Source organism: Ceratina calcarata, unplaced genomic scaffold, assembly GCF_001652005.2.
Source record: "Ceratina calcarata isolate Rehan_Ccalc_2016 unplaced genomic scaffold, ASM165200v1 scaffold171, whole genome shotgun sequence".
In the NCBI taxonomy this organism is placed as follows: domain Eukaryota; kingdom Metazoa; phylum Arthropoda; class Insecta; order Hymenoptera; family Apidae; genus Ceratina; species Ceratina calcarata.
In genome coordinates this window covers 375,497-392,979 of record NW_017138459.1, presented here as the reverse complement: position 1 = coordinate 392,979, position 17,483 = coordinate 375,497, and the positions used below count along the sequence as shown (strand labels likewise).

Sequence of the window (17,483 nt, the reverse complement as noted above, 5' to 3'; positions counted from 1 at the left end):
AATCATATAACAATAACTTTAAATTTCTTATACATACATATGTATGTGATCTTATAGATACGCATACTAAGTCTTGGACGCGTTTCTCACAGTACGTCGAGTTCTCGAATCGTCACCGTGCTTTCCAATCACATTTTTGTCACACGAACCTCGCACTCTGCCAGTTTGTTGAAACGACCGTTCAATTTACGTTTCGTTCGCGATAAATCATTTTTGCCAAGTTACACCACCGCTTTACCGTACCGCATTTCGCATGCACGTCCACACGCTCGAACGACTTTCAAATGCGTTTTCCACCGTGCATTGTTCCCTTATTTTTCTCGCTCTTTCCCGCTACCATAGACAAATACGCTCACAGTCACACAAGAGCATGTGCGGGTGTGTCACGGCTCAATAATTCACAGCGTTAGCAATTTCCGTTTGCTGGAACTCTCTTTTTTTCCGTTTACGTTGACAAAAAACAACCGTGGATAATAATGTGTTAGCTGTGGTAACACGTTCGATGGATGCATTTAGGATACGTCGTTTACCGGGTATCTCCTACGAAAGAACATCGATAGAGAATGTGTTCACGCCTATTGCTTCATTTGAGTGATTCTTTGCTAAGTAAACCAAGGAGGATAGTCTTTTGCAAATTGTCTGCAATTTTTTAGCATATTTATCATCGTTTCCCGTTTCTCGCTTCTAATTTATGTATTTACAAATGACGTGTAATGGAATGACAGGCCAAATTCAAGAGATTAGGTATGTTTCAATAAAAGAATTTTGTTATATATTTCAACTAACAGGAAAGCTTTGTTATATTTTGTATTTATTTTATTGCACAAATTGCCTTTCATATCGACTAATGAAAAATTTTTGGAGGTCGACTATGGCAACATAAGCAGTTTGATTACGAATTTCCTTTCTTGAAGGAACTGGTTCCGTGCGTAATCGCATCCTGTCGCAATTAGTTCCGAGCGTGCGCATCGTACTTTCACGGTACAATTCGTTAATTACTTTTTTCGGTTTCGCCGTTAACTTCAGCAGTAGGAGAAAACAGAAGTGAAAGATTAGTAGTGGCGTGAAACATGAGCAGGAAACGGTTTCGCTTAGACTGCTGTACCGAGCTTCAACTTGAGTTTGCGAATACATGTAGTCACTAACGGTACCTCGAAGTCTTTGCAAATTACCGGAAATGTAAATTGCCTCATTTTCGTTCGCAAGCTAGATAACATTAAAATTGGAATGAATGTACGTGGATCATACGAGTGCACTATAAAAATGTTACAATGTGAAGATTATATACAAGTGCGCATCAAAGTGCGTACACCTCCCACTATCGCAAATTCTCGGCTGTAGTCTGCAGAGCAGAGGTGTATTCATGGCGCGCGCGCGCTGCACCCATCGCAGATTCTTGGGGCTCGGTCCTCGAGACACGAGTGGAAACAGGTGAAAGCCCCGAAACTCGTTCGACAAAAAAGCGTCGGTTAAGTTGTGTGTGCGAGCACACGTGCGCTCGCGTTGCGAACGCGTCGAGTGCAGCACGTCGCATTGAGGCGGCAACGGGTTATTGACGTGCTTTTGCGGAGCTGCTGTCGGGCGAGAGAGGGATATAGAGATAGAGAGCCAGTCTGGCTGGCTGGGGAACAAATGGTGTTGGTGTACACGATACAAATGTGTACATCTGTACGTGTTCGTATTCTTCACACGTACACAGTACATACATGTATTTGCGTACACAGGGTCGCGGGTAGCTCGTACGTCAGGGAGTGAGAGTAGAACGCGCGCAACGTGTGCAAGACAATTTAATGGGCAATAATCATGACACACATAAAGCGCGCATACACCTCCGCGGCCGCGCCACGACTGTCGGAACGCGGGTCTATATTTTCAGCGCGTGCGCACCATCGACTGACAACTTCCCTTCGCTTGGTTTCGCACCGAGCCCTACTCCCGTCGTCTTTTCACATCTTTCTTTCTTCGTTTCGTTTTGCTTCGTATTCCCGCTTCACCTCTTGGATGATGACGGGTCAAACAGGGACCGGGTTGCGCGCCGAAACGTCGTTTCTGGTAACTTGGAGCTTTCGGTTGCCTCTGGAATTGGCTGGAACTTAAGTTTGGAATTTACCCGATCGCAGAAGCAGAGTTCGTTTGCACTAGTAGTATCCATGTATACGTGTTTTGGGCGTTTAAAGCCAGGCGTTGATTTCTGTACCTTTTTTTATCAAAACACAAAATGGGAAACTGTAGATCGCATTTGAGGAAGTACAAATGCAATGTTGTAAAATAAAAACTGACTAATACCGATACAACTTAAAGGAAGGAGATAAGGAAATGTAAAAAGAATCAAACTTTTGTCACAATGTAATTAAAATGAAGGCTGGAAATTGTATAATTTTAGGTTGAAATCATCATTTCTAGTCATATCACGCAGTTACCAGGTGATTGACGTCTTATTATTGGTATTACAGATACAAGGTGCATCTCATATGCGCACATTACGCAATGCGAAATACAACGCTACATAAATATGTAATCAGTTGTTTGCATTAGACTGGTGCATAACTAAGGAAAATGTTATTACGCGTAAGGATAAACACGATTTCCGGAAACTAATTATTGACACCGTGACGTAATTTTGAGATGAAACAGTAATATGTGCATATGCATATGTATGTCCATGTCACTTACAAGTACACGCATCCGTGCAAACTTTTAACTCTTTTACACGTGCGCGCGTCCACGGGTAATGTTAACTTTAACTCGTTGTAACTACAGAATCGTCGCGTGACGCGCGCGCACGCTGGACTGTTCGTTAGGCATTCACGACATTGAATTGAACTTCGACGGCCCGCCGCGCTGGTTGAGGTTCCTGACTCTGATTCGAGACTCGAGCTTCTGTTTTTTTTTTGTTTTTTATCGAGCCGACTGGACGCCAGATCGATTACGAATTTGTATGAGATTTAGTTGAACGTGATAAATAAAGTAATAAATAATAGCGGTTATAATAATTCATTGGAACTTGGACTATACGAAATATGTGACATACAAACTTCAACATTATAATGGAAGTCTGTTTGTTCCATTTTAAAATTCATTTACTTAAACTCTCGTATCTCAATCTTAACTTAGATTTTAGCTACAAAAATCTTACTTGCTTCATCAAAATGAACGCGTTTCGTTCGCTCCTTCTACGTTCGAAACCGTGCATACGTTCAGAAGAGAAACTTCGCGGGATGGGATAACACAACATCGGATCGAAAGAGATACAAAAACAAAAAAGAGAAACGAAGCGCGATAAAGATGCGTGGACAGAGAGGGAGACACGACGCTATGGGTCACAATCAATAAGCGTTTGCGGGGATAGGTAGCCCGCGAGTCCTCCTCGATCCTCCCATTTCATCCCGGCGGTACGGCGGCGTAATACAGTGCTTTCCACGCTTGCGCGTTGCTCTGTCTCCATAACTTGCAATCCCAACCCCCACCAATTTTTCACAGCTCTGCACGTTTACCCCTTCCAATTTTCTTCACCTTTCCTTCACATGTTCCTACTTTCTCCCGATTCTGTTTCTCTCATTATTTGCTACATCGGTCAACCTGGTGATGACTGAATCAATTCTGAATCAATATCATTCATGCTAGCCCTCCAAGTTATGATACTGTATAATATTGATATTTGTGTTCGCACTCCTAAATCACTTCGTTACAGTAAATTGCAAACGAATGTCGGCATGGTAGTTCCTCGATATGCTTAAACGAGGTCGATTTCAATTTGTCCCGCCTTTTCTCTGAATTATGTGATACTTGTGACAATGGAGCTTTAATCACTCCTGTATAGCTTATCGGTCGATGTTGCATAACGTCGTTCGTTAACACGTTCGAACACGTTGATAGGGAAAAGGCAGAATTAATTCTACTATTGTTACAAATTATGCAAGGGCAGTCCTTACAGTAGATAATAATATTGCTATTCTATTTCTAAAAGTTTTAACAAATGAAGTTGTTCGTTCTTACGTTAGTTTAGCACTAATCGCGATAGATGAAGAAAATGGACCTTCGGTTTGCACACTATTTTGATCGACGCGGAGAGTCGACGTTAAAACGGTTTACGAGCGCCTCCTTTTAGAATTTCCGCCAGCGTTTGGCAGCGTGTCAAGTATCCCGCACGGATTATCAACATGGGAACTTTATAACGCGTGCACTTTTTGCAATGATTAATGGACATAATATCTTCTTTTATTTTGATGTTATCGAGACATGCGGTTATTAATGCGAGACATGTACGTGAACATGTACAGAGGTATTTGTAGTAAAACGAAAAATTTATACCTATCAAATTCCCTTTAGATTTCTACTCAAAAATATTGATTGAACTAGTATTTGGAAAAAGTGTATAATAGTAATTTTCATGATTGCAATGAGAAGAAATGATATGTATGCTCTGAAATTTCAATGCTAAACTGTAAATCAGGTCGAATAGCAATATGTGCAAGGAAAGTTCCATGGTAATTCATAGGCCTGGGAGCGAATCTTTACTTGGCTAATCGAAGTCAACTCATTACTCCTGCTAAGAATGGCCTTTTCATGTCGTTCTCGAAAGTGTCCTCAATTATTGCCAAGAATTATTATCTTACCACGGCCTTACCTATTTTCTTGTACGGAGAATTAACGAACCCTCGCGTGATCTTTTACAATCGAATTTACTTAACCGTATTAAACAAAATGTATTGTTATTATATTATACACCTGTGTATCGTCGAAAAGAGTATAAGTTTAAACAAAATTAACGTAAAGATGAGTCTTTGTTATAGAACGTTATATAAAATACGTACATGTATTAAAATAGTTATTTATGTTGCCTTTATGTTATTATTTACTGCTTATGTGGTATTGAACGATAATTCTGAACAATTATTACGTTATACATTACTCAAGGAGGTAGATGATTAATTGCACGTAACACTAAGACTAGATATCTAGCTGTGATATTCCTTAATAGAAGTAGCAATGTAATATGTAAATTAGCCTCGAAAGAATTATAGGTTGGTATTGCAGTGCACTGGTGTCTAAATCTCTTCTTATTTCTTTTGACCCTCTATTCGCTCATTAATCATTCATGAAGTTTCTATATTTATTGATTACTTCAGCTCATATGATTTAAGGCAAATTATACGTATAATATTATAATATTACAATCTCGGGCAACATTAAACATCGAGCTTAAAAAGTTATATACAAAGTGTGTACATATACATAATAGTTGAGTTAATAACAAATATCAGGATTAACAATATTCATTAACTTTATGAAATATAAAATTTATCTTGTTTATTCTCTTTTCTTATCCTTTTTACTTTGTTTTCGGCCGCTCTTTTTTCCCTTCGTCCCCTCCTCCTTCCGTCGCCGGAATGCGTAGTTTCCGGCAAAAGGTAGCAGCGTTCCTCCCGAGGCGCGCGATATTGATCGCGGTTTTGCGGCTGAAAAAGATTACCGCGATTTGCGATAATATTGCATCTCCCGGGGTCCCTTCGGACCGTTTACAGTGCTCTCGCGCTGCGCTGTTCTTCAGAAGGGACCCTTTTCACTCTGCCGCTTTAGCGTAAAATGTAATCGACCCTTCGAAGGCATTTTTCGTTAACAAACAAACACCTTAGATTACTCGATCAATTTCACTTTTTGTTAGTTATGATTACTTTATTATTATATAGATTTTCATGCATATTGAAATACTTGTGGCATCCATTTAAAAAACATGTAATTTGAACAGTTTCTTTCGTCATCAGATCCTTATGAGAGCACTCGACTTCTCGTATTCTGTATATTTTATTTCTTCAAATTCAGCTTTTCTATAAGTGCATAAACTCCGCAGTTTGGCTATTAGATATGATTCCTTTATACTTGATTTATTTTTATTTACATATGAGGTAAATTGAAATATAGTTACACGTATAATTTATTAATGAATATCGTGTTGAAAGTTGTACATTATTTAGGAATTTGCTATGCGTCAGCATGAGCACAATTTGTTGATTAACATGGCGCGCACGTTTTTCGCACGATCGGAGGATATTTTCGTTGCCCCGTAGAAATCTGACCCTGACCGAATACAACCTACTTACACTCGTGATTTGTCGATCACACCAGTTGCATCGGACGTCGTCGGTCAGTTTAGCGTGTACTACATTTTCCGGTCTCCTCTACTGCCTAAATAGACATTAGCAAACCGACGTTTTGAAAAGCGCAAAATTGCGTAATTATAAGTAGCCTATAGATTTTTACCTAAAACAAAACTTGTATCAATTTAAAAAATGAAATATAAGCACAAATTTCTTTTATCGTTTAAACATTATCATATATATGTATTTTACTACTGATGCTTTATTCATACTACCTTTCTTATTAATGCAGAACCAATCTTGAATATTTTCTATTGTAATATTGAAGCATTTAATAAATTATTGAAAAGTTTCTGATAGTAATGGATAGCAAAATGATAATGTCTAATGGACAAAGGCAGAGACGTTGACACGAATAGAATACACGACTGGCTAAACCACATTTAGTGCAAAATCGAGTTGAAATTACAAAGCTGTGGGGAATTAAATATCTAACTCTAACTTTCAGCTGTTTCATTTACCGTTTCCAACTGAACTCTATTGGTGAGCGTCTACCCTCTGCTGAACTTTCGTTTTCGCTGCATTATTAAACTGTCGCGTGTAGAGCACGCCTTTATCCCACTTAAAGAACAGTGAATGTAGGATAAGTATAACGACAGATGATTTGTCATTTTTTATGCTTCGCCTATGTTGAAGTTTTAGTTTATTAACCCTTAATTGCTTGTCATTGTATTCAAAAATTAAAACGTCTTGATGCATTGTGCATTGTATAGAATAATCAATATTCGTGAGTTAAAAAGCGGATAGGTGATGCTAATCGATCATTTATCGTTAATTGCTTCGACAAGAGAAGATCTTGATTCTACGAGATAATCGAGATACTGCGAATTATATTCGTTTTTTCAGCGTCTCCGATCATTATCTTAATCTAGGTAAACTTTCACTGACACGTCTGATATCTAATTTATTTATTGTTTCTGTTATATTTGTTCTTGATTTTATGAAACGTATAAACACATGTTTACTGTATTTAACAAGGGAAGCAATATTTATCTTCGGAAATTGTTATAAATAGACTACGGATTTCTATGCCAAATAAGATATCTATCTGACATTAATTTAAAAAATGTGATTTAGATTTTCATTGATTATTTAATCATTATGATACGTGCGCAGCTTTTGACATAAATATTTTTATACATCACATATATTATTAATATTTCCTATAATTTAATTTTTTACGAATTCATAAAATCTGCATTCTCTAAGGAATATTATAATAAATAGTAATATGATATTAATGTATTAATTATTGTACAAATTGTATTTTGCAGAATCTCTTCGCGATTATAACGGCCTTTCGTCAGACCTCTACAAACCATCCAACTACGATAAGCTCGCCCTCTCGCTACTGTCTCCTCTTCCTAATGAGCAAGACTTCGCCATCAACGTTTGCACGTTGCTGTCGAACGAGGGGAAGCACATCCTGCGTCTCGACAAGTATCCTCGCCTGGTGAACATTTTATTGGCGCACGCGGGTGTATTCGATTCACCTGGTACGCGACAGCTCTTCATCGAGGTCTACTCACGGGTCAGGAATTACTCGATCAACTCGTTCTGGTCGGACGTGCTCGACTCGCAGGACGTGATCGACCTGACCAACGAAAGGACGTTCATGAAAAAGCCGAACCCAAGCCCCCAGACGTTCTCCAGACGAAAAATCTTGGAGAGGGAAAAGCAGAGCAAGAACGTTGCGTCGACGGAGAGCGATGACGCCTCCGCATCGATGGACGTCGACGTGGTAACGACCCTTTGTCTTATAGTAACAACCATTTACGATTCTCGACAAAAAATTGTTTGTAATATATAACATATAATCAAGTGTTCATCTTTTATGTGCACTTAATTAATATACATATTATGTTGCATTGATCAAGAGCTTTCTGTCAGGGATGATACTTTCAAACGAAACATTATATTCGGCATGTTCTACATTAATTCAGTGAACTTCATTAAATACGGAATTCATATAAAACATTTAATAGAAGAGAGCAATAATCAATTATTTTATGTGTAATTTTATTGATTCGCCCTATACATGTACAACGTTTGTTTTATGACATAAAATTTGTTTAATTGCAGGTGCTACCTGAGTGTTCGAGGTTGGATCCGATCTGTTCGCACCAGGATGAGAGTCTAAAGGATCAGAATCAAAATTCAATAAAATTCGAGGAAGAGGATAGAGATTTGTTTTGTGTCGGACGAACGCTCGGAACGCAAGACCCTTACGGGCAACGGGTACTACAGATAGCGTCTATTCTACGGAATTTAAGTTTCACCCCGGAGAACGCCGCTATATTGGGAAGGAATCGGTGTTTCCTGAGATTCGTATTGCTTTGCGTGAGGGCGAGGTGGAGCAACCTGCATCAGCTGGGTTTCGACACGCTAGGGAACATAGCGAACGAAATAGTCCTGAAGGAGGCTGGCGAGAGGATAACGGACGTTGTGTTGTCGTGTGTCGCGAAGGGAATTGAATCGCAAGACAGGTTTATCGTTATATCCTGTTTGGAGGTGCTTAACAAACTTAGCCAGCAGGACAGCAATGAAGAGATAGTTACATTTGGATTAGAAGACAATGTATATGAACTTATATGCAGGTGAATTTAGATTTCGTGAACTTACTGAGAATTTGCTAGTACTATTGCAAGTACAATAACGAGATGTATTTATTCGCAGGTTTTTAGCTCTTAATGACATAGCCCTTTTAGTGTATACATTGGAATGTTTGTACGCGTTGACGTCGTTGGGTGAAAGGCCATGTACTAGCGTCGCGCGGGTACGCGGAGCTATCGACACATTAGTCGCCCTCGTCACCGTGGAAGCGCAGAGTTACGGCCCGAAAGCCTGTATTCTGATGAGAGTGATTGAAACTGTGTCGACTGTTACGTTACCATCAACTACCACTCCAAATACTCCTGCTGTTGCTACCGCTCCGGCCGCGTCGGTTTCCTCCTCCGTACCAACTACTCCGGCTACCGTTACCGCGACGCCAGCTCCGGTCAGTCCGGCGCCATCGCGGCCAACCACTCCAGCAGCGACTGTAACGAAATCTACAACGCACAGTACGTTATATAGAGAAGTGATTTATCACTAGGCTGCCGATTTTTATGTAAAATAAAACTTTTGTGATATCTAATCTAGATTGAGATTTCTGCACATTTGCACATGTGATGTACATCCTTTATGTTTACTGCTCGTTCATTCTTTCTGTAAATGCATAGAATCTGCACTCTATTTATCACTTGAAGATAGGAATTGAACGATTAACATTGTTTTCTATTTCTTGCTAATGTTTAGAAGCAGTGGAGACAAACAACTCGTTACAGCAGCAACACGCGCATCAACAAATTATACAGGAAAACGAGCAATTCGCTTTAAGTTGGTTGAGGGCTACGTTTGAACCTGTGTCTGGTGTGCGTATAGAGCAAGAAGAACTGTATAAGAAGTATCTTGGTTGCTGTACAAAAATTGGCAGAAGAGGCGTAATCGCACCCCTTCATTTTCCAAGATGTGTTAGGTAAATATAATGATTCGGCAAAAATACGTTGAATTAAAATTTCTTTTAGTCTGCGTTGAGACAATAGGAATGTGCTGATGACATTTTTTTGGCGTAGATCTGTATTTGGCGGAAGCGTCGGGCCGAATCCGTTGAAAGGTGAAACAACTGGTACTCAGTATTACGAAGGAATCCGAGTACGGGCCACACCACCCCAAGTAACTTATCCGAGCCAAACTGCGGTTGGGACTAACACAGCTCCAATTCCAGCAGTGAACACAACGCCAGTAAAGGTGCTTCCCGTACAACAGCGTACAATCAAGAGTATAAGTCCCGCTCCCGATAGCACGGCCCTAGACAATCCTGCATCTGGGCTTTCGAGAATCCCAACCCCGGCCTCGCCCATCCTGAAAGCCCAATTGTCCGCCCCACCGAAGCCACCATCCGTCACTTCCGTGATCACCGTGACACAATCCCAAAATCCAGTCACCAAGGTTGATTCTAAAAGTCAGGTGGGTCCAAGTGTCCTAAAGCTTACTCTACCGATCTCTCTTCTACCATTTACGGCCTTGGTTATTACTTTTTTTTTCTGGTTACGGTTTCATTACGTTACACATAAAATGGGCTTTCCCTTAACAAAATTACATTTCATATTTTTGCATGCACCGAGATCCTGTTTATCCCATCACTATACGTGCATGCCTACATAAATAGGTATTCGAATAGTAATAGTAAGTCCTGATTATCCTGATAATGAGAAGTTATTCTCCTCTCTATACGATTTTTCTGAAAATATTGCAAGCTTCCAGTTCTTTAAGTAATTTAATTTTCATACTTTATAAATATTCGTATTAGTAAGCGCTTAAAAACGTTTAATATCTGATTCTTCTTTTGTTGTGGGTAAGTGGGACTTGGCTATAAGCTATGGTGTAAATATGTAACGCGTTAATGTAAGTGTAAATAATTGATGCAAACATCATTTGAACTATTTATCCTAAACTTTCATCGATAGATATGGTGTTTGAAAAATTGTATTCCTGTATGATCAATGTAGATCTCTCATTTTTTTTAGTAAAAGTCTTTTGATTCTCGATCGACATACATTTCATGCAGGTATAATTTGTCATTGCATTAGATGATTTATAACAAGCATATATTTATGCTTGGAATTAATTTCGTTTGTTGTTTTCGATTCATTACCATGCTTAACAAGATGTTATGAGGAAGTATTCAAACCATAAATTACATAAACTGTAAAATATTATTTAATACTATTCACAAAATTATTCACATTTGGTAAAATTCATTGCAGATCTTACAAACTATTCATTACATTTAATCGAATATTTGCATACGTGAGGTATTTAACACTGAAATTATGCTAAGAAATAAGCGAATAAGAATATTAAATTATTTTCCAATTACTATAAAACTTGTTTAAAGTATTTTATTTTTAGTCGTTCCTCTTTAATTACAAACGTTAAATATAAAAATGTATCGATGATTTATGACAAATATTGTATGCAATGTTAATCACGTTGTTCACGTATTGTAGAACAAAATGAACTGAATATTATTACAAATGATAAATTTGCATTTTTAACAACTACTGAAAGTGAACAGTAGCAATCTTGATGCCACGAGTCATCGATACAACGTGTCGTTTGTAACATCTCGTCTATAATGAAATAATTGTCGATTAGGTGTCAGTATCGCATCCTCATCTAAGCCAAGCGTTGCTCTCGATCGGTTCCCAAACGCAGACACAACCACAACCGCAACAGCCGCAACTGGTGCAACAGTGTCAAGCTATCCAGGTAGTCACTAAGGAAGATAATCGAAGCGGTACCACATCCAGTTCCATAATTAAAAGCCTACTGGCTACTAAGGTAACGGTCAGCAGCGACTGCATGCCCAGTACTGCTGCCACGTGTGTGTCTACCCTTACTGCCTGTGTAACAAACACTACTGCTAGCATCGCATCCAGCATCAGTGCCAACCAGCTAATAACCAGCAACCAGGTATCATTGTTGTACATTAACAACAAAAAACTGTAGCATTTTATTGTCTCTATACGTGGGATGTTATCCAGATGTTTTTAAGAAAGATACTTAAAAAATAGGGAGAGTTAAGAGTATTTATAGAACAGATATTTTCATGAAGTATTTATAATGTTAAGTAACACACATGTTAGTTAATAGTTTAAGATAGGGTGTCACATGATAATATTTAATAGAAAAAGTATAAGAAACGTTTTTCAGAATAAATTCATTGCCTCTAAATAAAAAATTTCGAGCATGTTTATAGGATAAAATCTATTTGAGATATATTTGTATAAGATAGAGATACAGTTTCGAATAATTTGTATTTGTAGAGGCAGTATTTTACAAAATAATTCGTACTTAGATTCACATTTTTCGAACGTGTGATGGTTTTAGAATTCAAAATGTTGTTGAGTGAAAATCTTCAAATAATACTTAACATATTGATTATTTTTTTTTTTTTTTTTTTAGAGTCAGTAAAAATAATAGTAATTTATCTAATATATTGTACTAACAAAAGCATGGTTTTCGAGAGTGAAATTATTTTTCATCTAATGATAATCATATAGAAAAGTACAAAAGACAGTTTCAGTTTTTAAGGAAAAGTAAACAACATTTTGGGAATTTCAAATTGAATTGTGTATACAGGTCGCGCAACGTCAACAGCAGCAGAGGCTACTACAGCAACAGTTGACTAACGTAACGCAACCTCCTACAACCACGACTAGTTCCACAACAATACTCCCAAAGACTCCAATCAACTCGAAGCAAAAGCCAGCTATCACACCCATTCCTGCCAAAAAGATTCAGAGGCTCAACGGAGCCAAGTTTATTATGACTAATAATTGTGACAAGGTATTAAACAATTAATTTTCAAATTAAACCTTCCGCATCTGGAATATTATAAACTTTTATATACAAAAATTATACTTAACACGTATAAAATTCAACACTGTTAAGAGATTTCGTATATTTTAAAGTTGATTACGCCAGATTGCTAGATCTCTTTCACTCTTATTTTGCAGACTGAAGTAAGCGACAGCGAGTGTGTTAATCAAAACACAACGTCGACGACCGCTTCCACCGTGATTTTGAATTCCACTGATAATCATACATCGGCTATTAAAGTGTGTCGGCCGCTGGGTACGACAACAGTATTGACAGCGAATAAAATGACTCAACGATCAACTTGCACATCGATCGCCGAGGATTCGGATTCAACCAACAATTCCCTGGCATCCAGCAGCGGTATCGGTGGTAGTCGAGATTGTTCCGGCGTCGGAGTGGAAGAGGATAACTCCTTGACGAGTTTTGAGGGGATTCTGTTGAACGGTGCACCAAGCAACATGGACATCGACGTGCAGGACGATGGATCTTCGAAAGACTCGTCCAGTGTGACGTCCAAAGAGAAGCCCCTCCAGAGCATGATGCTCGCTGATCTTTTGGAAAGGAAAGTAGACAAAGAGCCAATATTAAATGGCGTCTTGGGAAAGAACTCGATAAACGAGAAGGGAATGGATCTGGTGGAAAATCACATCAAGAAGGTATTGAAAGAATCTCCTACCGATATTAAGATCAAGCTCGAAGTAGAAGAAGACATACAAACGGAAGTGTCCGAAGATACGTTGATCGAAGCACCTAGGGGGATAAAACGAACTGCCAGCGAATCGGACGAAGTGGACACGAAGAAAGTGAAGTATTCAAACGGCACTATGTCGCCGGATCCTGTTGTCGACTCGACCACCGCCGAATCTACAGTCTCGAGTATAAAATCTGAAGAACCGGACGATGACAAAGACAGTGAGAAGGCTACGGTGTCTTCTACTGCTGCGAATCTTTATGCTGCATTAGCCGCCGATTGTATAGAGGACGAGACGGATCTTGACGAGAGCGTGACTGTAAAAGAGGAATCTGCCCCCACAACGAAAGAGGAACCGCAGGAATTCATCAACCAGGTCAATCAGCAACCGTCGCAACAACCTCAGCCACAAGTACCACAGCAGCAACCTCAAGTTCAACAACCAATCTCGCAGCCTCAGCCGCAGCCACAGCCGCAGCCACAGCCGCAACCACAATCACAACCACAACCACAACCACAACCACAACCACAACCACAGCTGCAGTTACAACAACATCAGGCGCAACCGCAGCAGCCTCAACAGCAACTGATCGTCGCGGCACCGAGGCAGATAGTAGTGCAGCAGACGATTCAACCAAACAATCAAGTTATCATACCGGCCGGTGCGGTAAAGGCCAGGCAGGCGCAGTCTCAACCACAAGTTTTACTCCAACAGGGAGCGGGTGGTCAGTTGCAATATGTCGTGTCCGGTGGCGTTCCCGGTCAGAATTATGTTCTGGCCCAGCCGCAGACACTAACCTGCCAGGGTCAAGCGCAGACAGTTTTGGTAGCTCAAACGACGCAGCAACAAGGAACTGGTGCGAAGACTATAATCATCTTGCAGCCACAGACTGCCACGCAGCCGAGCCAGCAGAAGATGGTAGCGGTCACGCCTCAGGGACAGCAAGTTGTCGTGACACAGGTGTCGCGCCCGATTTTGCAGAGTCCTGCACTCGGAAACATACCTCCACCACTGGTCCCAACCTCGGGTACAATTCCTCAGACTTCCATTATAGTGAACAGTTCCGTAACGCAAACGAATCCGAACACTGTCACTGTTACGATTCCGGCGATGGCGCAGCAGACACCGGTTTCGACAAGCGTACCCTCGAGGGTGGTAACGCCTACCCCGGCGTCCACTCCGCCACCCACGAGACCCACCACGCCGCATCAAGCGGCCGCTACTCACGGTCTCCCAAAACAACCTGTCAAAGTCATAAAGACTGTCAGTTCCTCGACGTCCACAGAGCCAGAATCGAAACCGTCTACCAGTCAGAATCAGCTGGAGAAGACGATCACCATAAAGATCGATCCTAATGCTTACCTTTGCGAGTGGCGGGGTTGTTTGAGGTAATTACCTGCATTGTAAGATTATTCTTCGGATTATAAGAAAATGATTTCAATATATCATATAAATATATTCTATTTGTATTTCCACAGGCAATTTAAAACACCACATGAAGTTTACCTTCATGTGTGCGAGGCGCATTGTCCTACTGGTGAGGAGGAAATACTATGCCTTTGGGCGAGCTGCGATGCCTTGAAGAGGCGTAGATTTTCGCTAATGACACACCTGTATGATAGGCATTGTAACGCGGATGTGAGTATAATTTTTAAAATGGTCACACTGTTTCTTACTCGCATAGTGTAATTAACAATGTTAATCGAAAACTTTTACAGACGATGTCGATAAGGAGAAAACAGCTAACGGTGACAGGTAAAACCGAGGTCTCCACGTCGACGCCGCCGACTCCTCACCACCCTGGATACGCACCTAACGCAGCATTCCATGCGATTAAGCGACACGCCTTGGAATTCGTAAATCCAAAGGAGTTAATGGTTAGTAATAATTCTAATTATGTGAGGTAATCATAAGTACGATATTAACTTCCATACGCAGAAAGAAGACACTTCTCTGTTGTGGCGGTAATCGATTATGCGAATCTAAAGTACTATATAGCAGCAGAATTAACACTCCTACAATCGATTTTTGAATAATATATCCAAATTTCTTACTCTCTTGCGAAAACCAAACAAATACTAAATGTTCTCTCCTTGCAAAGAAATCTTAATACTTCCATGCTTGTCAGAGTTCTGTTAATATAATAAAAAATTTCTTCTCTTGGCAAAGCAGCAAAGGCCGACCAAGCCCGCTGCAGCCACCACAAGCTCTTCTTCTCCCAGACCTGGGCAAAATCCTCCACCAGAGCAGGTAAAAAAACGTGTTCAATGATTGAAACAAAAGCAAAAACAAAAAGAATTTCACGATTCACAGCCACAGCCCTCGTGCGCTGTTTCCTGCCGCCTAAATTTTTTTTTGCTTCCATCTTCTTTCGTTTTTTCGCAAAACATGCGCCGTGTTTTTTTATATTTCATTATCTGCAAATATGTATGTTTTTTTACTAGCATGGATTTCATTGACGGCCTCATTTTCGTAGCTAGCGTCGTTGTATATTGTATATATGTATGTATGTAGTACGTATGTATTTTACGCAGTTGAAGTGTACTCGTGACGACCAATGGTGTTGGTACAATATTTACCTTTAAGTATTGTATTAGATGTGCAAGTTAATGATATTGAATGATGTAGCTCCATTCAATCTGTTTCTGCGATTATGTTCAGATCAAATAAAGTCCTGGTTAACTTACACATCTAATGAAATATCTAGAGCTGTCTATATAATTTGATATAAAAAAAAGATTGTGTTTGTTGGTACGAGTTTTAAACTTATAATTGTTAACGATTCTAGAATTTTGTTGCAATGATTTTCTTGGGTTTCAAAATCTACAAGGTTTAAACAAATTTAAGTATATTCCATTTGTTTACATATAATATACATAGATTACATTTGTTTACAATATAATATACATAGCATGATGAAATTAATTTATAGTGTTATAAATTTTGTATTATCTTTACTGAGGATATGTATATATTTAAATATTCAAGTTGATGCGATAAGTAATTTCAATGTTTGTTGCATTATAGCGTAAAAGAGTGTAACATCAGTCTGATATTTATCATGAAAATTTGTAAATCTATTCACACGTTGTGCCATTTCAGTGTGTTCTCATTTTGTTTTACCATAATCGTACTTTACTAATGTATTCAAAGCTATCGCACTAATGCAAGTCGATCATCAAATAATTTTTACAGTTTTCGACCTATTTGTTGTTGTTTTTAGTGTTACTTGAAACGCGTGACTAGATGTTGTCTCTTTTATTTGAATACGAAGTTCGAAAAAATTGTACAAAGTTATAATAATTTACGGTTTCTTTTTAACAGGACGACAACGAAGGTCCAGTGACCAAAAGTATTCGCTTGACAGCAGCTCTCATTCTTAGAAACCTAGTCATATATTCGACACATGGCAGACGGTAATGTTGCTATTCAAGATTTTTCTAATTATATGATAAAACGCAAAGATTTGAAGGTAATATTTGTTTGTTAATAACGTTGCAGGCATCTTAGAGCGTACGAACCACATTTGGCAGGCGTGGCATTGAGTAACGTCGAATCATCGAGAACGATCGCACAAGTTCTTTACGATATGAACGATCAAAGTAGCAGTAACCATAGGTGACCTCTTGAACCAGGCCTCTAAAAAGAAAAGAAAGGAAAAAAAGCTCATTCGCAATTGTTGCGAGCATCGATTAGTTCGTCTTTATTTTGAACTTTAGTGTAAAAGTGAAGGAAACGCAAAAGAGTTACAAAACGATTATAAAGAATGGTATGTTCGGTTTTGTTCGAAGGAGTAAGAGATGTGAGATTGTGATTTACGACGGAGAAAAGAAAGATAAAGACGCGAAATGCAGAGGAAAAAGAAGAATTAAGTGAATTAAGAAGAAAAAGAAGAGGATGCACTAGAAGAAAAAAGCATACGGCAATGTTCCATAATTATTAAAGAGGCCTATAAACTTACTAGGCAACGTCGATTTGCCGAAATTTAAACTATAACGACGTACTGTAAACTAGTTAAACGATAAAACGAAAGACAGTAGTTTGAAGTGATTGCAGAGAGATCAGTGATAAATGATAAATGATGATTAAATGAAACAAAAAAGCAAACAAAAAAGCGAAATATTTCAAATTTAATATTAATATTTATTTTCTCAACAAGAAGCGGAAGAAATGTTTTTAGTAACCGTGTACAAAAATAAACAAACGA

At 39.0% G+C, this 17,483-nt stretch overlaps 1 protein-coding gene across 5 annotated transcripts in view; it reads left to right on the top strand.

Moving 5' to 3' along the window:
• Bap170 (Brahma associated protein 170kD) overlaps window positions 1–17,483 on the top strand; it is a 44,307-nt gene extending 26,824 nt beyond the window's left edge. For 2 of the 5 annotated variants that reach the window (XM_018037519.2, XM_026810716.1), the window contains exons 5-17: window positions 7,433–7,899; window positions 8,241–8,755; window positions 8,835–9,220; window positions 9,456–9,675; window positions 9,773–10,166; window positions 11,358–11,675; window positions 12,345–12,551; window positions 12,722–14,664; window positions 14,755–14,914; window positions 14,995–15,153; window positions 15,446–15,526; window positions 16,601–16,692; window positions 16,778–17,483. In XM_018037519.2, the coding sequence (XP_017893008.1) occupies window positions 7,433–7,899; window positions 8,241–8,755; window positions 8,835–9,220; window positions 9,456–9,675; window positions 9,773–10,166; window positions 11,358–11,675; window positions 12,345–12,551; window positions 12,722–14,664; window positions 14,755–14,914; window positions 14,995–15,153; window positions 15,446–15,526; window positions 16,601–16,692; window positions 16,778–16,898 (5,063 nt within the window). In that variant the 3' untranslated portion in view covers window positions 16,899–17,483. The remainder of the gene's footprint in view (window positions 1–7,432; window positions 7,900–8,240; window positions 8,756–8,834; window positions 9,221–9,455; window positions 9,676–9,772; window positions 10,167–11,357; window positions 11,676–12,344; window positions 12,552–12,721; window positions 14,665–14,754; window positions 14,915–14,994; window positions 15,154–15,445; window positions 15,527–16,600; window positions 16,693–16,777) is intronic. The other 3 variants (XM_026810717.1, XM_018037520.2, XM_026810715.1) reach the window with 3 other exon arrangements.